At 38.2% G+C, this 23,101-nt stretch overlaps 1 protein-coding gene across 2 annotated transcripts in view; it reads left to right on the top strand.

Annotated features, from left to right (window-relative positions):
* ptprk (protein tyrosine phosphatase receptor type K) overlaps positions 1–23,101 on the top strand; it is a 467,398-nt gene that overhangs the window by 353,434 nt on the left and 90,863 nt on the right. For both annotated transcript variants that reach the window (XM_052025063.1, XM_052025062.1), the window contains exons 10-13: positions 2,697–2,898; positions 4,363–4,462; positions 19,509–19,782; positions 21,690–21,726. In XM_052025063.1, coding sequence (XP_051881023.1) covers positions 2,697–2,898; positions 4,363–4,462; positions 19,509–19,782; positions 21,690–21,726 — 613 coding nt within the window. The remainder of the gene's footprint in view (positions 1–2,696; positions 2,899–4,362; positions 4,463–19,508; positions 19,783–21,689; positions 21,727–23,101) is intronic.

Genomic DNA, 23,101 nt, shown 5'->3' with positions numbered 1-23,101 from the left:
TACATGGGATCTTTCCCCTTAATTAGCCAAGATATAGAATACAAGAGCCAGGAGGTTATGCTGGAAATGTATGCAACACTAGATAGACTATAGCTTGAGTACTGCATATAGTCTGGTCATGACATTGTAGGACCAATGTGGTTACATTAGAGAAGAGATTAGTGAGAACAGGAAGTTTTTTGCTGTGAGGGAAGATTGGATACACCAGGGTTGTTTTGTTTTGGAACAGATGAGGCTTAAGGGAGATTTAATTGAGGGGAACTGAGTTATTTCCCTTTGCAGACATGTCAAAAGTCAGGGGTCATGGACTTAAAGTGACTGAAGGATTAGAAGGGAGATGAGGAAAAGATTTTTATACCCAGAGGGTGGAAGGTGTCTAGGACTCACTTCCTGAAGGGCAGACAACCTCATCACACTGGAAAAGTATTTCGATGTGCACTTGAATAGGCCTTAATTTGCCGGGTGCATAGTAAATGCTGGAAGGTAAGGGACTGGCACAGATACAATGGGCCAAATAGCCATTATCCCTGTATTAAATGTTCTATTGTTCTAAAGTCTGAGCTTTAATCACTTTAATTAAAACGTTGATGGAAACAAAATGGGCCTGATTATGCTGGAGCCGGCTTGTTGCCCAGACTCACCACCAATAATGTCTTTCTGACTGAACGTGGCTTATCAAGATGTGAAGAGCTGAACAAGATGAACCTCTTTACCCAAAATATATCGTGTGAAGCAGAGTGAGCGCCACACAGTGAATTGACCTCTGCCAGCATATCCTGAAGCCCATATCCCAAAAAGGCTTATTAACTGAAATGTCTCTGTCAGACATTTAAAAATTCTTCAGATAAATTTAAATAATTTAAACAACAATTAGCTGCACCAAATGCTTTATTTTTAATTAATGGCTCATAAAATGACTCAAACACTGACTTGCACTTTGCCTATTTCTACAGTTTCAGCCACCCAATTTAAATGAATAAAGCTGAGAGTCTGAATGTGATGCATCTGGCCTCTCCTTCCAGAGTATCAGAGCTCCACTACCGAGTCCAATGATGGAGATGGAGGCCTGGTACACCAGTGTCCAACCTCCAGCTTGTCCAATAATGTGTGGAGATCAAAGCAAGTTGGGTTCTGAAGGGAATCAATTTGTTCACTTCACCCTCTTACATAGTAACTGGCCACTTTCTCCATCGTGTCTGTGCCAGAATTTCACTAAAAAGATCCCATTAATCCAACTCCTCTGCCCTTTTTTTTCCCCCTTTTTTAATTATTTACCCAATTTGCTTTTGAAAGTCATAATCAAGTCTGCTTCCACCATCTTTTCAGGCAGGGAAACCCAGATCATAGTTACACATTTAGTAAAAAGAGTATTGAACTTGTCTCTCCCCCCCCCCCCCCACTGCAATTGCCTCTTGTCAGTGGATACAGTTTTTCCATCTCTGTTCTGTCAGAATATACCATGACTTTGAATGCTTCTAATAATTCTCTCATTGTCCTTCTCTGTGTTAAGGAGAACAACTTCAGCTGCAACTGAAGGCTCTAATCTCTGCACTCTCTGCAAAAGTCTGGGGATCCATCCTAATGTGTGGTGCCCATGTTTGGGCACAATATTCCAGCAGGAGCTTAAACAAGTTTTATAAATTTTAACATTAATCCTTCTTTAGTAATTGAGCCAAGAATCCAACCAGCTTGTACTTGAACAGCCTTTCCAATATGTCCTGCCCTCTTCAAAGGTGTACACCCATGGTGTCTCAGTTCCTTTCCTCCTTCATAATTTGTCCTTATTTTCATTTGTCTCCATTTGCATTTCACTGTATGTGCCTGTTAATTTTAGCAGACTCTGGATATAATACTTAGAACACTTCTGGGCTCCTCACCATTCACTCTATTTCTAAATTTTGTTCTCTGCATACTTGAAATTTATGCTTTTCGTACCCAAAGTCAGGCGGTTGTTACACAGTAGAAGGGGGAGTGGTCCTAATATTAACACCTAAGGGGATAGCATTGTGCATGTCCTACATTCTGTAAAACAAATGTTCACCCTTTCTCTGCTTTGTGCCCCCAAGCCATGTTCATATTCATGCCCCTTTAACCCCCATCAGCTCTCATTTTACTGACAATTCTGTATTATTTGGTATTTTGTCACCGTCCATTTAAGCAATGTCAATCATTCCATCCTCAACTGTCCATTTGTTTGTTCTTTCTATTACATGACCCTTTGGCGAGAGATGTTTTCAATTAGATCAATACAGTGGAACATGGCAACCATAAGCAACAGTAGGCTATACAATCCCTCAAGGCTGTTCTGCCATTCATGACCAACACTTTACTCTTTCCACTATGTGGGCTATTTCTCATATCCCTTGGTTTCCTTTTTGATAAAGTCCATCTCAGTCTTCATACACAGTGATTGAGCTGCCACAGTTTCTCCTCAACTGGGTCGTAAATAGCTGATCTCTTATTCTGAGTCTGAGTCTGTTTCCTTTAGTTCTCGAAGGAACGGTTCCACAGTATCGACCCTGTCTATCCCTTTCAGAATCAAATGTTTTTTTGAGATCACCTCATTATATCTGGTGTATGCAGGAAAATGTGACAATGACAAATCTTTATCTCAGGCACTGATCCAAAAGAATCTTTAAAAAAAACTATAATCACTTGTTTCACGTTTTTTAAGAATTTGCTTCATGTTTTGGCAGGTAACTTACAGCAGCATCAGATCATTTGACCCTGCTGTTCAAGTGGCTGGCTCTGTTCAAACAGTGTCTAAATTATGGAACAGCACGCACCATGTTTTCACACATCTAGATCCTGGGACCACCTACCAGTTCTTTATTAAGGCTAGCACTGTGAAGGGGTTTGGTCCAGCTACAGTGGTAAACATTACAACTAATATATCTGGTAAGTCAATAAGGTTTGTAAAAATTGAAACAAGTAACAGTTTTCCTATGAATTGATTTGGCTTTCTAAATTTTGTGAAGGGTACATGTGGAATATCTTGAAGCCATATCTCTGTTAACACATAAGTATAACCATCCATATTTAGCTTGTATTTTTTTCTTTTTTATAGAAATTGTTTCAAAATTTCAATAATCCACTAATCCTGACCAGTCTGTTTTATTGGCAATGCATTTGTCATTTCTGATTCTAATTGGCATCCAATATAAACAAGTGTTGATCTTATCAAAGGCTTTAAAGAATGTTAGGAATTCCCTCAAAGACCAACTTTACTGATTTTATTGTTTTGATTTTTCTTATCAAAAGGTATATTAACTTTAAAAAGATTTTAAGCATTGATATGCAGTGTTTTGTAAAGTTATTTAATAAATGTACACAAAATCAAAAAGAACAAGATAATGTGAATGTTTAATGAAATTTAAGTTTTAGAAAAGGTCACTGAAGTCCAAAACAATCACTGAATTTCTAAGTTTTGCTTCAAGTGTCAAAAGTGCTCTCTCTACTCTCAACGAAAGGCATTGGGTCCATTGTGATGAATGTTCATTTATCAAATAAACTGGTCACTTGAATAAATAACTGTTTGCCAATTTAATAGTTTTCAATTAAAGAAGAGCTTCTGTTTCTGATAAAAGCTGTCAGTGAATACAAGGTGAATTTCAGCAGTTGAATGACACAGTTTTGGCATTATGATTTTTAGGTGTTCCTCTGTTGCCCCAGACATGTTCATCTATTTCCATATTTTTCTTTGTATGAAAAATAAAAGCAAAATGTTACTTCCCTGCAGTTCATAAGAATGTACTTTATAAAATCTGTATTAAAATAACAAGCGTATTGTATTTATTTCATTTATACACTTCAGAATAGTAAGAGAAAGTGTGTTTTAAGAAATATATGGTCACTTTATTTAATAAAGCTTTGTAATCACACACTATGAACTTTAAGTTCATTTTACTGTGTTTTCAAACCCATTTTCCCCTAATTTCTAAAGAAAAATATTCTAGTAAAGATTTAGTAACTTATTTTTAGGAATCAGAGATCTGTGATGTGTCCTGATTCCAAAATATGACCATTTCTTAATGTTCGTTATGCTGTGAGGGAAGCAGTGAACCAAGGCTAATTTTCCCAAGGGGAAGAAGTTCCGAGTTACTTTCCCGAGCAGCTGCTTCTTGATAATAGAATGTGTAGATTATTTTATCTCCTTTCCCTGAAGAAAATGTAAGCTTGCCCACAGTATTAGAAATTAAATGTTATCATTTTTTTTAATCTGAAAGGTCTTTGAGTAAACCCATTGATATTTACATTTTATAACTTTTTAAAACCTTTCATATTATTTAGAAGGTACTGAGGATCTGTTTTCTTGAATAAAGTTGAATTCTCTTTTTTTTTAAATTTAATTCATCCCAACAGCTCCTACTCTACCTGACTACGAAGATGCGATTCTCAACGAAACAGCAACCACAATAACTGTCATGCTGAGACCAGCACAGGCTAAAGGTGCTCCAATCAGGTAAGACTTCTAAGCAGCAAACTATTCATCAGATTAGAAGGCTGGTCACTGTTGATATAGATCTTTATTTCAGGGGAATATTCATTTGACATTGCTATCAAGAGATTTTCTTGCTCTGTTAGGCAAAGAAGTAGACCCATAGTTAATGAGAAGATTGTCTTCAGGGATTTTGCAAATTCAAGTCCTAAATGCTCCATATGTCTGCTCTATTTATGTTACTTTATTCCGCTACTAGAATTTTATTTTGATTCCATCATAATTTTAGTGAAAGAGTAAATTCTACGTTTTTTTTTTAACTGAATTAGTAGCTAACTTCAGTTGTCCAAAATAATGAGCCAGTATTCATGCTCAAGGTTTCGTGCAAATTATGGGGAATTTAGAAGGACTTTAAAAAAAAGTGTAAGGAGAAAAATGTTTATGAATTTGAACCAAATGACCTCATCTAGCACAAGTGCCCCCATTAGAAATACTGTAGAACCTATTAAATTTTGTCTGGCACGTCTCTGCAATTCACTCTCATGTTCGATGTAACATTAATTTTGAATGACATTTGCTTGTCGTCTTAATGAGGAGTAATTTGTTAAGCAGTTTTTTTTCAAGCAGCTGTTAATGCGATCTGAATACTCCACTTTGTACTCCACTTTGTGAACAGTTCTTAGTTCTTGGCTGCTTGTTCATTAACTTTGCTGCTGCCAAATTTATGCCATAATATTTTTTCAGAAGTCAAAATTTTTTTTAAGCATTTTAGTTGCCTGAATTTTGTGTAACAATGGCAGCAAAACAATCATTTGTCCACGAAACTGACAGTAACCGAGGATTTCTTTTGTATGTATAATTTAATATGGAAATCTCAGAAGTTCCTATCTTTGATTTAATATTTCTGTGCAGGCTGTGCTGTTTGCAGCCACCTTTCCAACAATGAAGAGAAATAACTTAAAATGATCTGAGTTTAGTCATTTTATGAACTAATCCTGGAAAAAGTGACATCTTAGTGCACTAAGCCATCATTATCATTTGGCTAACTGACTTCCCCAAAAAACGCTAATTTAACATTACATGTATTATAATTTTCTTATGCAAGTATTTCAAATACATGGGAGTTTTTTAAAATTGATATTTCAACTTTTACTTTAATCCTTGGTGTTTATGGAACTCATAATTTAGCGCTCTGGAAATGCTCAGCTAATAGAGAAAAGCTTAATAGTTCCATGTTTCTCAGAATTCTTTAGTGTAATTGTTATTCAGCTTGCAAAGTTGTATTATAAGTTAATTATAGTTCTTAAAAAAAAGTACTGAGTTAGTTACCATACTCCAGGTTTGATATGGAATTATTGGAGAAATGAGAACAAGTGAAGGAAGAAGTTGATTCACATTCACAAAAATATAATCTACGAAGAAATGTCTTTTCTTGGGGGTGAGAGCAGGTTGCATAAGCCATACTTTTGTTTGTGTTTCTAAATTAGTGTGTTAGGGCTACAGTGTCTGCAAGAGAGAAGAACATAGAAGGAGAATTGCCATAAGGTGGAGCATAAAGATGGATGGACTGGTTGACATTGCATGCCATGGAGAGAAGGCAAAGGGTTAAGGTGCCAACACTAGCTGTAGTCACAAAGAATGTTGTTGATTTTAACCAGGACAGATTGCTGTGAGCAGGACAAATGGAAGTGATTTTAAGGGAAAATTGAGAGAAATGTGGCCCTGTTGCTGATAAAAATAGGATAACATACACTGAGTAGAAAGGAAAGTTAAACATCAATATGTAGTTGGAGAGATTAAGGGGTCATGGTAGAGTACTTCTGGAGAAGGTGCTGATCGAAATTTTGAAGGCAGGGGAAATGATGGCTGAGCACTGACAGTCACCTGCACTAGCTCTGGTTTTAATCTGACTCACCTGCCTGATTCCACTATTCACCGACCTCGATGGGGAATAAAACTGAACGTCAAGTAACACACACTAGCCCCCAACTCTACTTCCCAAAAATACTTGCTGGGTGAATTGGGTTTAAAGAAAAGTTACAATATCAGTGAATATAGTGGGAAATTGTGAGAATGCCAAAGAAATGAATAATTTATTCACGCAAATGTTTACATTATCGTGAAATGATTAATCGAAAGCTGATTTGGATCACTCTGGAGAAATCATCTGATTGCTAATTGCCATCTTTTTATTAGAAACCAGTCAAATAATTATAGTTGTGCAAAAACCCACAACATCCATGATGTGACAAAGTCAAATATTTTTGACACTAATTTGTGTCACTAAACATATTTTTCATTAATTCTCCTTACATGTAACTACAGCAACAATTTTTGATTTCCACTGATAATACTGTGTGAGGTGATGCACTTTGGGAGGACAAACCAGATTAAGACTTATGCAGTGAATGGTAGGGCACTGAGGTGTGTTGTAGAACAAAGGGACCTGGGAATACAGATCCATAATTCCTTGAAAGTGGCATCACAGGTAGATAGTGTCATAAAGAGAGCTTTTGGCACATTGGCCTTCATAAATCAGGGCATTGAGTACAGGAGTTGGGATGTTTGTTGAAGTTGTATAAGACATTAGTGAGGCCAAATTTAGAGTACTGTGTGCAGTTCTGGTCACCACCTACAGGAAGGATATCAATAAGCTTGAAAGAGTGCAGAGAAAATTTACACAGATGTTGCCAGGACTTGAGTTATAGGAACGGCGGCACACTATTAGCGTTAGCTAATAGTTAGCGTAACACTATTACAGCGCTAGTGACCCGGGTTCAATTCCGGCCGATGTCTGTAAGGAGTTTGTACAATCTCCCCCTGTCTGGGTGGGTTTCCTCCAGGTGCTCTAGTTTCCTCCCATGTTCCAAAGATGCACAGGTTGAGCTGTGGGCATGCTATGTTGGCACCGGAAGAGTGGCAACACTTGCGGCTACCCCCAGCACGTTCTTAGTAACACAAAAAGACACAGTTCACTGTGTGTTTCGATGTACATGTGACTAATAAATAAATATCATATCTGAATAGGTTAGGACTTTATTCCCTGGAGCATAGGAGAATGAGGGGAGGTCTTATAGAGGTATATAAAATTATGAGGGGTACAGATAGGGTGAATGCATGCAGGATTTTTCCCCTCAGGTTGGGTGAGACTAGAGCTGGAGGTCATAGGTTTCGGGTGAAAGGTGAAATACTTAAGGGGAATCTGAGGGGGAGCTACTTCACTCAGAGGGTGGTGCGAGTGTGGAATGAGCTGCCAGTGGAATTGGTATATGCAGGTTCAATTGTAACATTTAAGAGAAGTTTGGATAGGTGCATGGATGAGAGAGGTATAGAGGGCTATGCTCCAGGTGCAAGAAGATGGATCTAGGCAGGAAACCAGGCCAGCATGAACTAGATGGGCCGATGGGGTTGTTTCTGTGCTGTAGTGCTCTATGACTGTTGTTTGAATAGTTTAAGATGGATATATGCTTCACAAGTTGCTTCATAACATTCACTTTCACGTGGCACAAGAGAACTGCTGCTTACAGCAGTAATCTAGAGTTGCCATCTAACCGGAGACAGAATGCAGTTAGACACATACACAGCTCATGACCTTGGCATTACATCTAACTTCGCCTGGAGCTATCCAGATCTAAAATCCAAGTGACATACTGTAACATGGGGACAGATGGACAGAAATCTGTCCAGTCCTCTAAAATAGACCATTTCACTGCTGTATGGTTCTAAATGATGAACCAATCTAAATTACCAAACCAGATGGTATATTGCTCGATGCAGCAAGAAAGAAAGTTAAATCATTCTTTCAGCCTCGTTTTGATTACAATCAGACCATGTTTGTAGGCCAAATCAAGTTCAAAAAATTCAATTAAAATGAACTGCTTTAACAAGCACCGAAAAAAAACAAATCTGAGCTCTTGGAGACATGAGAGACTGCAGATGCTGAAATCTGGAGCAAAAAATGAGCTGTTGGAGGTACTGAGTGGGTCAGGCAGCATCTGTAGCGGGAACTGGACAGCCGTCGTTTCAGGTTAAGACCTTCATCTGTATCTGCAGTTTCTCATGTCTCCATTTGACTACTCCACTGCAAAATCTCTTCCAAGATATGCCCACTTTGGAGAAGTATCCTCCTCTCAGAATCCAGATGAAGGATCTCAATCTGAAACATCATCTGTCCACTTCTCTCTATAGATGCTGCCTGACCTACTGAGGTCCTCCAGCAGCTCATAATCCAACATTCCTCCTCAATGATTTTGCAACTCTCCATAAAATATATGTAACCACTGCCCCCGTTAATTCAATTGAACACAACTACACTATATAGACTTTGGATGAAGGGCTAGGTTTAAATCCACCTCTTGACTACTCTTTCCTCTAAAATGCAACTTTTATGAATACTAAATGAGTTGCAGGAGGCATTACTTCAATTGTCAATCAAGAAACAGCACTAACATAACATTGTGGAGAAAATGGTAACGTTCCATCTGCTATTCCCTCCTTTTTACATGGTGTCCCTCATTAACATAGCCCATGTACCAGAGCTAGTTTCTTCACACAACCAACAGCATATGGCTCCATTTCTCCACCATTGTCTTTCAATGCCATATTCATCTCCATTTTGTCATGTTGATATTTTTCAACCTTGTTAATGAGTCAGGACTTCCTCTGAATTAACACCAGGAAGACTAAACCCATCTTCATTCACCTGTTACTAAAATCTCTCTCAGTTCAAACCAGTTGGTTGCAATCTTAGTCTCCTTTATGACCTTCCAGCTGGCTTTACCAAACTGAATTTAACCCCATTCTATACATTGGTCAAACTATTTTAAACTATCTTCACTCTTAACTTGCCTGCACAGTAGTACTTTAATTTTCTTGCTTCCAGATTCCTCATGCTTTTCTTAATGTAGTCTATCCATGTAAAAATACAATGTGTTGAGAACTTTACCAACCAAATTGTGTGCTACACAATGTCCCACATTAACATTACCCTAATCCTCCACTAGCTATTTTGTTTTACTCTGAAACTGATTCACATCCTTATCATTTGCACATTTTTCTACGATTTTACCTTACCCAAAATCTTTAACCTCATCCAGTCATATATGCTAGCCCATGCTCAATTACACTCCAGTATGGATGCTACAAATCCCTCCCTTTTTTGTTGCTGCACCATTAATGTTTATATTCTTCAATTATTTTACCCAATCTTTCAACTCTCTCACTAAATCTCATCTCTGCTTTCAACTGCCTTCTCAAAATCTATTGTCACCACAACATACTGGTTACTTCATATGAAAATTTTTATCATGTTGAAGCCTCTCTATAAATGCAATATGTTTAAATCTCCTTTCCTCATTCATCTGGCTTGATATCTGCAGCTGAGCGGGTGGAGGGCTTAATCCACTAATGTGACAGAACACAGTAATGAGCCAGATATTGATCTTCCATTGAAGGCGCTGCAGCCTCCACTGAGCTCCACATTTGATGTGCTTTATCTTGTGTACTAAGAAATGCAAATAGATTAATTCCTAATCTGTGGCATTGAATGTGACACTGGGGGTACTACAGGCCTCGATTTTTTGAGATTCAAATAATTTTTTTTCACTTCAATGGCCTGGTGAAATTGATGCCCTCAGGTCATAACGAGTGTACTCTTCCACTTAAAAACCAGCAGATCTACTCAGATTTGCTGATTTTTATCCATTTAACTGGACAGAATCTCAGGATTACAGATTAGAGAATAAAGTACAGTTTTTTCCTCCTCCCTGATTTTAGGTCTGCAGTGCTGCATTGGTGGATTTCTCATGGAGTCCAGTGTAGCCAGGAAGATCTCCTCACATTTCTAGCTCTTGGGCTGGGAAATCTGCCCACGGAGCAACCTGTGCCAGCAGCGCTATTTAAATCAACAAGAAGAAAGGGCTGTGGAGAGAGCAGTAATTAGAAGTTAATTTCCTTTTATTTGGTTTAATTGAGTTGAGTTAATTGTGTAAGAATGTTTTGTTACTCTAATCTTTTCAAATTTTAATTTTAAATATTTTATTTTTCTTATTATTTGAATAGATTGCTTTTGGTTATTAGTAAATGTCATTCAATTCAAACCATAGCCTTTACTGCTGGTGAGCTTGAGGGTGGGGCCTTGCCAGCTATCGAGGTAACCAAGGGCAGAGCAAGCCCCTAATGGTCAGCGGTCAGTTGTTGAAGAAGTCTTCCTCCTCACCTAACTACTGCGGCAGCTGTGCTGTTCACTCAGTATATCGCTTGTGTGTGAGGGCTGAAGTCAGGTGCCACTAGTAGTTTGCAAAGCCAGCAAGAACTTCTAAAAGAGAGGTGTGTTCTGATCGAAATTTACAGGGAGCATAATAAAAGAGAGTTCAGCCAGCTCTCTGCATCAGGTCACCAGGTTTTCGGATGCTGCTTTGCAAGCACTGGGCAGAAAGTGGCGGAGAGAAAAAGGAAGCTCTTCCCCCACAATATGAACGAGCAACATCTTTGACACAAGTGGGAGGAGATCATACTTGAAAGTCTTTAATTAGAGTTTAGCTCCGGGGATGTAGTGGTAAATCTGGAAAAAATTACACAACTTTATCAGAGTTACCAAGTTAAGAATTCTTGATGTTCCAGCTGCCCCCACCCCCTCATTTGCCTTTCATACTCCACTTCAGTATGTTTGCCTTTCACATACACAGATCACATTCCCTTCCTCAAAGTTCACGTTTGACTCTGACAGTCAGATTTCCAAGCATCTCACTTGACTGCCACAAGCACTCTCCCTTCTTGCAGGAAAAGATGTCCACAACTTCCTCCAAGAAACTGCTATCAGAAGAGGTTGTGTCAACCTGCACTCTCTCCCTCGTAAATATACTGATCACTACTGACAGGGCAACCATTGCAATTGACAGCACTGGAGGTGATAGCATGAGTTTTCTCACCACATCTATTTTTTGTATTCTTAACTTTGCCAGCTGCTACTTTTCAGCAGCCACCGCTTTCTCTGCTCTCTTCACAGTGAAAAAAAAACCTGCTCCAATGCCTTATTTCACATGCTAAAAATATGAAATTTATATTGTTTCAGGTACAGCCACCCAGTCTTTTTGTAAATGTACTCCAGCTAAAGCTAACCTTGAAATATGTTGTGACTGACTAAACTGAACCACAGGGAAGCTATCGTTATAAACTGGGAGATATAGAAGTCTTTATTCACACAGCAGATCTTCTGGAGAGAGAATCTAAGAGAATCTCTCCTGACGCAATGTTATTATCTTGCTTAAACACAAAGATAACAATAAACGATTAACTACAGTTTCAATGGCTATAATCACCTACTTTAACATTTTTAATATAGTCAGGTAACTTTGCAGAATTACGTATTTACAGTGGGAGCACATCCCAACCAGCAGAACTTCTTTGAATATTCAGTAGTGGTGTCTGTTCCGAAAGCCTCTGAGCATAAGCTTCAGACACCCAAAATATACCTCTTATGTCACTGTGTTGAGGGATGGCTCCCTGAATATACAACTAGCTAGAATATTATGTGACAAAATAGACCTGTCCTGAACTGTGCATTAAGTGGCAGGGATACGCCTTTAACAATGTGCTAATTCAGGAGATGGCCACTTAATGCCTTCCTTGATCTCATCCTGAAGTTTTCAATGACCATCAACTAACATGAACATTCATCTATTGTCTTCCCCTGTGTAGTTTCAATGGGACAGAATCAGAATGTCCAAAACCAAATGATTGGTTTCAATAACTCCAGAATAATCCCTAACAAAATACAGGAGCTCAAATACTCCAAATTAGAGAAAGGGCTTCACATCAGGCATCAGCTCTAGTAAGGGAATAGGATTGCACAGGTACCTGTTGACCAGAAGGTGAGATCATGCGCTTCCTTATCTGCTGAGGTCTCTGTTGCAGATTTCAGTAGACATTTGCAAGGAAATGTCAGATGCATTTAAAAGACCGGTGAATGGCTCAGAGCATGAAGGAGTCCATCTCAAACTTGCGTGTGCGCAGTCTCAGTTAATGAATGTTTTGTGTGGAGCAAGGCCTCTTCCGTCTCACTCTGACAGTGTTTTTGTGAATCCCGCAAGGCCAGCCCGATCACATTGCCATGATCCATGTGAAGTGGCAGCTATCTGCAGTTGAGCCCTCAAGGGGTAATAGTGGCTTCAAGATAGTCCACCTCCAGTGCTGCTACTTGCCGTGGCCATGATTCTTGCCCTGACTTTCCATAAAGTCTTTAATGAAAGGTGTACAGAGACATGGTGCACAGTAAATGAATAAATAACTGGGAATAGACTTGTGTGGTGCTCAAGTTGGGGCATAATTTTTAGGTGATTGGAGGAAGGTACAAGGGGGATGTCAGAGGTACGTTTTTTACACAGAGAGGTGGTGCTTGGAATGCACTGCCAGCAGAGGTGGTGGGGGCAGATACATTAAGGACATTTAAGATACTCTTGGATAGCCGCATGAATGATAGAGAAATGGAGGGCTATGTGGGAGGGAAGGGTTAGATAGATATTAGAGCAGTATAAAATGTCAGCACGACATCGTGGGCCGAAGGGCCTGTACTGTGCTGTAATGTTCAATGTTCTGTAAGTTGAGGTCATAATCAATTCGTAGAGACTGGAATCCCTTTCTGTTCAGAAAATGCCAGGATGGCAGTAGGGAACACGCAAGGCAATGTGGAAAGTTCGCAGCCTTTGGAAGGCAGACATCCAGGACAGCTGTCTTGTTGTGAATCACTCTCCAAGTGGGAAGATCTTGGGGTGTTCCTTCTGGCAAAGAAAAGCTTGGTGACTTTGAAAAGTGCTAAGATAACACTGATCCCACCTGCTGTATTACATCGAACATAGAACAGTACAGCACAGAACAGGCCCTTCAGCCCACAATGTTGCGCCAACATAACTATTCCCTCCTGCCTACAGAATGCCCATATCCCTCTGTTTTCCTCTCAATCATGTGCCCATCCAAGCCCTTCTTGAAAGCCCCCAATGAGTTTGCCTCCACCACCCTATCACTCTATTCTGGAAGGAGCTCACTGCATTAATGGTCACAGTCATGATGGCCTTGACGGTCACAGCCAGAGTTAGAGTCATGGTGTCGCAGCTGTTATTAGCTTTGTGTGAGGCTCAGGTTTTTACTGCAGTAGGTGATGTAGCTTCTTTATAAAATGGGAACACCTCCTCCATTACTCAATGAAAATTCAGTAAGAGCAGGGCTGCTGTTAATGTTGCCTCCAACATTGTTCTCCTCTCTATCCTATCAGCAGCTTATTCTTCTTCTCAACTTCCTTGCTGCTCCCCCTTAACCTCTAGCCCCAAAGGCACTTATGATGGTCATAAATCAGGATGGAAGAACAAAAAGATAGTAATGTGCCAATAGAACCTAATCCTCAGAAACCGCAAATTCTTACATTCTGAAAATAGGCCACATATTTTCTTGAAATTAGCGGACAGTGTCAAACAACAAACTAAATCAAATTATAATGTTTCAGTAATGTTTCATTGGGATCATTATCTGTTAGTGCGATGTGTTTCTTGGTAATTCGATCATTTGGATGGGGTAGCTTTTACAAGATTTCTACAGCAAATATAACATTCATATTTAAATATTTTAATGAGCTATCTAAATACTTCTGGCTTGTGCCTTGGGCCCTGTAGAATTTGAACATCCATTTAGATGCATATATCCTCATTTTAGGTGGCATGGCATCAAAAGTTCTCACCCAGTATGTCTTTTCACGACAATTGTATGCTGTAAAATTCTACCCCTATTTTTACATAATTGCTTGTATTTTGCTGAGACATTCTGTACGTTGTTGCAATGAAGGAACTAGAGATAGAAAAATCATTGACGAGATAGAAAAGAAAATTATATGATAAGCATTGAAACCTTTGAAACTGTTGTAAAGTGGTTCTTCACATAGCAGGAAGAATAAATTGGATCTTGGTTGTTTCTTAGTAGGTGACTCAAGGCCTGCATTGATGTTGGAGCAGTTGTCTGCCTTCCCTCTTTTGATCACAGATAATGATTGCTCTCATGAGACTGGAAGTGGGGGAGAAGACATTATAAAAAGCAGCCTGTGTACTTTAACAAATCTATGTATGTTTTGATTTGGCAACATATGAATCAAGCAATCCAAATTATGCCATTGTAAGTGTTGCAGAACTGATATAAGTTCATGCTACCTTAAACATGGTATAACTGAGAGTCCTTGAAATTTTTCATTATTCATTCAGGTCAGTTCACTCATATTTGGCAGTTCCTGTTTAGTGCAATAAATGTACTGAAGCAAATAGTATCACAGGATACCTATAAAAGTGACTGAATACTTCAAAAATCCATAAAATCAAAGTCTAAATTTGAAGAAAATAACATTTAAAGAATGTTTTTGGCTGCTACATCACTGAATAAGATTACTGAACTGTTAGATTAATACACAACAGGTCAATTACCTAGATTTCATGGCTACCATGATAAATTTCAAGCAATGAAAATTGTTTCTGTATAAATTTAATCAAAGTTTAGAGACTGGTTGGATTCAAGTTATTTACTATTTGATGCTTAGCATAATTTTTACTGTGGAGTATTTGATAAAGGCACTGCCAATATCCAGTGAATGAGTATCAGTGTTGCATCAACTCCATTTTTAGGTTTAAAGGTTTTTCTGCTTATGATCTCAATTGTAAACGTGAGATCTGCCCCAAGGGGTTTGAATTCTCAGTTGAGAACATTTTAATGTTAATTAACATTACAATCATTTTGAAGGACAAAGTGGCTTTTTTTCAACAAGGAAAAGACGAATTGGCTCTAGAATCTGGGAACGTGGGAAGTTAGTCATGACACGTGATGGGGTATGATTAGCTCCAGACGCATCAGTTGGTAAAATGAGTCCAAACAAATGGTCTAGAAGAAGCATCATTCAATCCAGGCAGGTGGTTCTGAACTGAGACTGAGAATGTCTAACACGATTATTAACAGCAGTTGCACAAGATCACAAAATGTTGAGTTGGGACAGGAGCCTCTCACAGCCATTCCAATGTGTCCTGCCTGATGCCTGTAATGGAGTAAGAACAAAGGCAAATGGCAAAACTACCTTGAAAGGCAAAACTACTTGAAAGGCAAAACTCAAGGGGATTGGATTTGTGGTTGAAGGTGACCAAAGATAAGGAAGATGAATGGCTGTGGAAGAAACAAACAGGGTAAATTTTTTTTAAAAGCTTGCTTTTTAAATGGAACACATTAAGAACAAGACATTACGGTAACCCTAAAACATGTCCAATGAGCCACATGGATCTTTGGGAAGGTGAAATGGCAGAATTGATAGATAACTATAATGGTAAGGTTTAGCTATAAGTATTTGGCTGGATGATGCTGCATCCAGCCTGTTGACCATGGCTCCACACTAACCTCAACCAGATGCAGAGAGGCAGTTTCAATGACCATCTCCAGCTGGGAGTGGAATAGTGAGACCTTGGTAAAACAAAGGTTTCAGGGACCATAATCACAAAGTATCAATAATATCTGACAGGGTAAAGCTGGGGTCAGAGCTTTGTCTCCTGTTAAGTCCAGGCACACAATTGGAGAGGTGTATTTCTCAGCATAATTTTGGGACTGACTTGTGTGGGTTTGGCTGAAAGCCAACCATTTAGGAATGGCAAGCCACAGCCAGCATGATTCGACCCCATATCAGGGCATGCTGGGCATCTATATGGCTGACTAACATGAAGAACAAAGTCTAAGGTCAGGATTGGGAAGTGCAAGCAGAGTTGCATTGTAGGACTCTTGAAATGTTCAAGTCTGTTGCAAAAATGCATATATTTTTGCTGCCTTTTCCTCTGGGAGCCTGGCTAACATCATCTGGTGTAAACAACAGGTGTGAACTGAGCTCCTCTGCATTCAGTGCCACGATTAATGTAGTCCAGCTGCCAATAGGCCAGATGAAGCTCCTCTTTACAAAGTCCTTGCATTCTAGAAACATAAGAGACTGCAGTCGACTGTCCATTTCCTTCCATAGATTCTGCCTGACCTGCTGAGTTCCTCCAGGACTTATTGTGTTGCTTCCATTCTAGTAGCAGTGTTTGCCGTTCAAATGTACAAATGACTGTGAAATTGGTAAGGGGGAAAACAAATGGGTACAAATTAAAGTGGAAAAATAAAAACAGCATAAGACAGGGTTAAATGAAGTAAGATGAACTATAAAGGAATTGGACAGTAGGAAAGAGATAAATCATTGCTAACAAAGTAGAGAAAGAAAAGAAGCAGTTGTTCATTGAGCTGGAAGGAGAAAAAAAGTGCTTGCATAAATTCTGGAATGGTAGGATTATCTGCGTATTTGAGGAGTGCCAGCATAAATTTAGGGAAGTTGGAGGAAAACCATAGCTTGAAGATGGTTGGAGGGAAAAGACTGACTCTTTGAATTAGGTGCAGTGAAAGATGAGAGCCCATAGAATCAAATGGGAAAGAAAAGACTAGATAAGATATATTTATTAGTCACATGTACATCGAAACACACAGTGAAATACATCTTTTTGCGTAGAATGTTCTGCGGGTAGCCCGCAAGTGTCGCCACACTTCCGGTGCCAAAATAGTATGCCCACAAGTTCCTAACCGGTACGTCTTTGGAATGTGGGTGGAAACCGGAGCACCTGGAGGAAACCCATGCAGACATTGGGAGAACGTGCAAACTCCTTACAGACAGTGGCTGGAATTGAACCCAGGTCACTGGTGCTGTAATAGCGTTACGCTAAGCGCTACACTACTGCGTCTGCCCCTACACTACTGTGCCTAGTTAAACAGATAGGATAGATGTTACCCATGAAAGCTGAAGAAAGGGAAACGGAGAGAAGGCTGGGTTACTTCCTTTCACAACTGCATCTGTAAAAAGAACCAGAGTTTGAGTATGAGAGTACCATTGTTGATTTTGGAGAACCGATGGCTAGGCTTACCTGTTGAGATCAAGTGTCCATTAATTGCTAAATATAAATTGCTTAACTTTTACCAGATTGTATAAATTTTGAATGTAATAAAATAATTAGAGGGAGAATAATAAAGGAACCCTCCAGAAATGCACTTCAAATTTTGGCATTTCATTTAAGTTTCTCCTGTAGGTATAATGCAAGGGAAGGCGACTTGGCAATATCTACGAAACCTCGTTTTCTTTATATGCTTTTAATCAATGAGATTTTTGAGTTGGTAGTTTTTTTTTAAACTCGGTCAATTTTTGCTACTTTTGTTGTTTGGCAGTATGTGTCTGCTTTGTCAAATATACTTGTGCGTAAGTGTTTGTATTTATATTATACCATGATTAATATTTATAAACCATCATTTTGATAGCAATGTGACTGTATTGAGTGCAGATTGGGGAAAAATGCAATAATGTTAAATTATGTGATTCAATTATGGTAAGATTGTGTGCCTTGTACTAAAAAAATTTGGGACACATGAAAAAACTGATATCAATGTCAAAATGGGAATTCATTGCATATTATGCCATTGATCTATTGGCAATTACAGGTACCAGAGCTGCAATCTGTACTAAATTTGCAAATACTGGTCCACGAGACCATTGGGACAAATAAAGCAGGGGTTCTGTTCCTGATAACCCTGGCAAATGGCACATGCTGTAAAGTGGAAGTACACAGATTTGAATAAGGCCAAATTTGTGATTTCAAAAATATTGGAAATGTTGCAAGTCAGGCAGTATCTGTGGAAGGAGAAACAGGGTTGATATTCGAGGTCAAAGCCTCTTCAACATAACTGGGAAAAAGAGAAACTAATTTGGTTTTAGGTTGCAGAGACGTTTGGGAGGAATAGGTAGGGTGAGGTCAGGGTTAGGTGGAAAGAGAAGAAAGCAGGTTAGTTTTAAGTCATGGAGAAGTAAGGGAGGGTTGGATGGGACAAGGGTAATATCTCTGTTAGAGTGAGTCAAGAAAGAGAGGTTGCAGAGGGCATCCTGTTGATGGGTTAATAGGAGTAGTTAAAGAGAGAGAGAATGAACATGGTCTGATTTGCTGAACATGTACAGTCCTGCATTTTTCAACTGTACATACCTTTGTATTCTCACTCTCTAACTGTCCTCATTTAGTAGATTTTCATTTTTTCTCTCCCTCTCTAACTGCCCTGTTAACCCATTGACCAGATGATCTCTGCAACTTATCTCCCTCGATTCACCCTATCAGAGATGTTCCATTTGTTCCATTCAACCTTCCCCTTCTCCACAACTCAAAACTAACCTGTTTTCTCATTCCCAACTCTATTAAAGGATCTTTGACCTAAAACATTAACTATACTTCTCTTTCCATACATGCTGCCTGTATTGTTTCCGGCATCTTCTGTTTTTATTTTGGTTCTTTCAGAGCCTGCAGGTCTTTTGATTTTCATTTCTATTTGTGATTTCCCCCACATTTGAATTGTTTGAGATACCAAGGAATTGTACCTTTACGGCACTGATCATCTTTGAGTTTGGAGTTCAGTTGGTCAAAAAGAGCTTGTGTGTTGATCATCATTAAACCCTTCTGCCAATTTTTTTTTACAATTGTTGTATCTTTTTTTCAATTATCCACTTCCTTCCCTCCTTCCGAACTCAGTATGATGCCCTCATGCACCAGCCAATTTAGTACAGACTTGCTATTATCAGCACTTTATGAATTGTATTTGCACACAAGACAATATCAGCATTCCTTCATGGATCCTTTACTTCATACCTTTTAATTAAATAGAATTCTGTTCTTTTTTCCCATTTTTACCAAAAGTTGCTATATTTGTTTTACTTGTCAGAACTGCCTGGAACAAGTTTAAGAGAACGTTCACAGATCTGTTAGGTTTGCGGGTTGGTAGGTTAAATGGCCAATGTAAATTGACCCTAGTGTGTAGGTGAGTGGTAGAATCTTGGGAAGTTGATGGGACACTGGGGACATAAACTGGGTTAGGTGCTTGATGATCAGCACGGGCACGGCGGGCCAAAGAGACTGCTTCCAAACTGTATCTCTATAAATCTATAAACTGAAAGAATAACAATTGTGCTATACTCGCTCGTAAATGGAACTTTATATCTTCTCTTTCAAAGTGCCTACCAAGTTGTTGTCGAACAAGTGAATTCCCACAGATCTAAAAGGGAGGCAGGCGTGGCGGAGTGCTTCCAGATTCCAGTTACCTATCAAACTGCTGCAGCTCATGGTTCACCATACTATTATGCTGCAGAGCTTCCTCCTAGTGGAATTTCTGAACAAACTCCTTTCACAGTGGGTGACAATAAGACCTACAATGGGTTTTGGAATCCTCCTTTGGCCCCCAGAAAAGGATATCACATACACTTCCAAGCTGTGAGCAGTGTTGAAAAGGTGAGTGGTATGCATTGTGATAAAAAAAGTTTGTACCCTGGCTCATTGTTCACTGGAATTTCAAAGTGAATTTTGTACTTGTGTGCTTTCTTGCCAGTAATGACGAGTGGCAGTTTGAATGCCTGATGAGAAAATATTTGGAAGTGCTCTAGTAAACTGAAGCAAAATTCCACAAGACAAAAAGGAAAATGATTCCAGGGCCCCATTCTAGGTTGCTTACCTTGCTAATTTGAAGCAAATAAACATGCACTGTTCTTTGGTTATGTCTTCTTCAGACAAAGGAACTCATTCTTGATAAGGAGTAAAATTATAAATATCTCAAAAAATTACTTGGTGGCTAAAGTTCCCCCTCCCAACTCCACCCTTCCTCCAAAGTGGCAAGAATGGCAATTTAATTAAACATGGCATTTTGACCATTCATCTGGAAGGTCAATTTATCTAGTCTTTCACCAGTTACCATAAAATGACAAAGTCTGGCTCCTTAGTAATTTTTTTATAAGTATCCCCATGTAATTGACGCACACTTATGGCTAACTTGTTATAGATGGGGAAAATACCTTTCACCATTTAATACTTCAAGACATGACTGACTTCATAATTCATAAACAATGTACCTTCCAATCACAGAGCTTGACAAATGTGAGCCACTGTGAACTGAAAAAAAATATATAAATTGCTGGTGAGGGGATTGAAAGATTAACTGTTAAATTTGATGAAGAAGAGGAAAATGGAGTTTATTCAAACATTTCTGCTTAAATTCCAGCAATCGTATTTTCCATCTCTCATGTTCCTAATAATTTCTTAATGAATGCAGATCCAAGGGACAATTCTACAGGAAGCTGATAGAAACACAGAATGGCTTAATTAATTTTGAGTTGGGGGTGAACATAGTCATCAGGTGATTATCTGATCTGCCAATGTCATTTCAGCAAAAGTTGGAGTCAGGGTGTAAACTGGATTTCTGACAACATGATGGTCATTCATGCAATCTGAAGAAATATAACCCAATAGACAGTTGTTTTCCTGTAGGATCTGAAATGTTCAGTCTAAGTTTAATGTAAGATTAATCCTGATCTCCACAACACAATTACATAACCAAATTTTAATTTTGAATCCATACACACATGCACATAACTTACAAAAATGCATTTGTCTGGAGAAAAAGGCAAACATTCAAGATTTAGTGCAACTCATTGAAATCGACATGAAGTTGTTTTCATTTTATACATAATAAGCACTATAATTATATCCCAGTTACATGCTGGTTAATTTTTTTACTATCTTGTTTCCATTGTACAGGGGTCACGTTGTTAGGACTATATATTAATTTACCTGTAATATTGACTTTGTAAATCCACAAAATCTGTTTTGTACGTTTCTGGTATCAAATAATTGAAATGATCCACAAATATTCATGATATTATTACATGCAGAAAAATGGGAGATGAAACCTGCATTGGGGTCAATGACAACAGAACTTGCCTTCGATATTCCTTGTATGGGATTTAAACCTGAAATTGTCACAAATGTTTCAAAATTGGCAGATTTTACTTATTGTGTACATAACTGGGTCCAATTTCTCACCAAATGCTGACAATTTGGAGTTGCATTGTTTTTCTGTCACTCTTTCAGCAGTTAGTCTGTCAACCTAGCCAAGGTTGCTAAGGGGGACATTAGTTTTTCTGATTTTCATTTACCTTTGAATTTGACAGATGCTATTTTTCATTTGCATCATTGATATACTCTCTTACCTAAAACATGTACTTGAAGTTGTTCCAAAGCCTGATTTAGGAAAATTGTGTGGAAACACTTTTTTAAGTTAAGTACTAGCAAGTCTCTGGATCAGTTTTTTTTTGCCTGAATTTATAAGTTTTCATTGCTACTACTATTTAAATTTGCTTTTATAGGAGACAAAGACACAGTGTGTGAGGATTGCAACGAAAGGTAGGATGAGTGTTTTGTTTTAATATCACTGCCTACTTCAAAGTTAATTGAATATAATACTTTTCCAACAGAGTGTACACAGTATTGTCAGATTATTTTCTGAGTCATATATGCTTATCTTATGTTGGGAGTGTGCTGTGATTCAGTGCTCCTCATCCAGAGAAATACTGTGCATTGGCAGACAGGATCTTAACAGAAATTAAGACCAGATTACTTTGTATTATTTCTGCTGCAAACCATTTTTTGACATTGAACAGCTGGAGTATTAAATAGTGAAAAGCTATTTGAAGGTTTTATTGCAAAAGCTGTCTCAACCTTTATCATGTGTGTGGAATGATGGCTATTAGATTTTGTTGCTGTCTCTAATGAATAAAACTTGCATTATGTATGTATATGGAGGTTATCCTAGTAAATATTCTTAAATCTCACTGGGATTTAACTTTATATTTTAATCTTGCTTTTACGTACTTACTTATCAGAAGTCTGAAAATTGCTTAGATAGTAAGATTGTAAAATAGTTCAAATATATAGCAACATTATTTAAAAAAAAATTTTCACAAATTGCAATCAACACACTGTAAACAAAACTAAAACTTAAAAATCTCTAGTTCTGAAAACCTCCATTCAGTGCTCCAGTCAGAGCAAAGCAAAATAATTATTGTTGTACTCCTATGCTGGTAGGGCTCTGTAAAGACCATGTATTCTATTTTTGATTTTGACCTGGCAGAGAACTTGCATCTTCATTGCTTGAGTTTGTTATTTATTCTTCTGTGCAAGAATTGTCAAAAGGATACAGCAAATTATGTAAAGAAGCAAAAACGTGTCTGACCTATTCTGGCCATTTGGGAACACTTGTTTTCCAAGTCTTAATGTGTTGCGCTAGCTGGGGCACTGTCTACGAAAAGCCTTTTATTTTTACCTTTGTTAAGAAAGAGCATTGTCATCTTGCAAGAAAGTTTTGCAAGACAAAACTTTCTTGCAAGATGACAATGCTCTTTCTTAATCTGTTTTTGCAAGACAATTTTCCCAACAGTGTTATCATATAACCTCAGATATTTGGCTCATTATTGATGAGACATTCTGTTTTAATTTATTATCAAAAATCTATTGTATGAACTGTTCAGTAAGACAAATAATAATTTCATTTTACTAGAATTTTAATCTGTTTTTGCAAGACAATTTTCCCAACAGTGTTATCATATAACCTCAGATATTTGGCTCATTATTGATGAAACATTCTGTTTTAATTTATTATCAAAAATCTATTGTACGAACTGTTCAGTAAGACAAATAATAATTTCATTTTACTAGAATTTTAATCTGTTTTTGCACAATCTTTGATTATACCATTTTTAGTGCTGCATCGTTCTTGTCT

Source organism: Pristis pectinata, chromosome 10 (genome assembly GCF_009764475.1).
Source record: "Pristis pectinata isolate sPriPec2 chromosome 10, sPriPec2.1.pri, whole genome shotgun sequence".
Taxonomy (NCBI): Eukaryota; Metazoa; Chordata; class Chondrichthyes; order Rhinopristiformes; family Pristidae; genus Pristis; species Pristis pectinata.
Note: the sequence above shows the minus strand (reverse complement) of the source record. Positions and strands in the feature narration are given on the sequence as shown.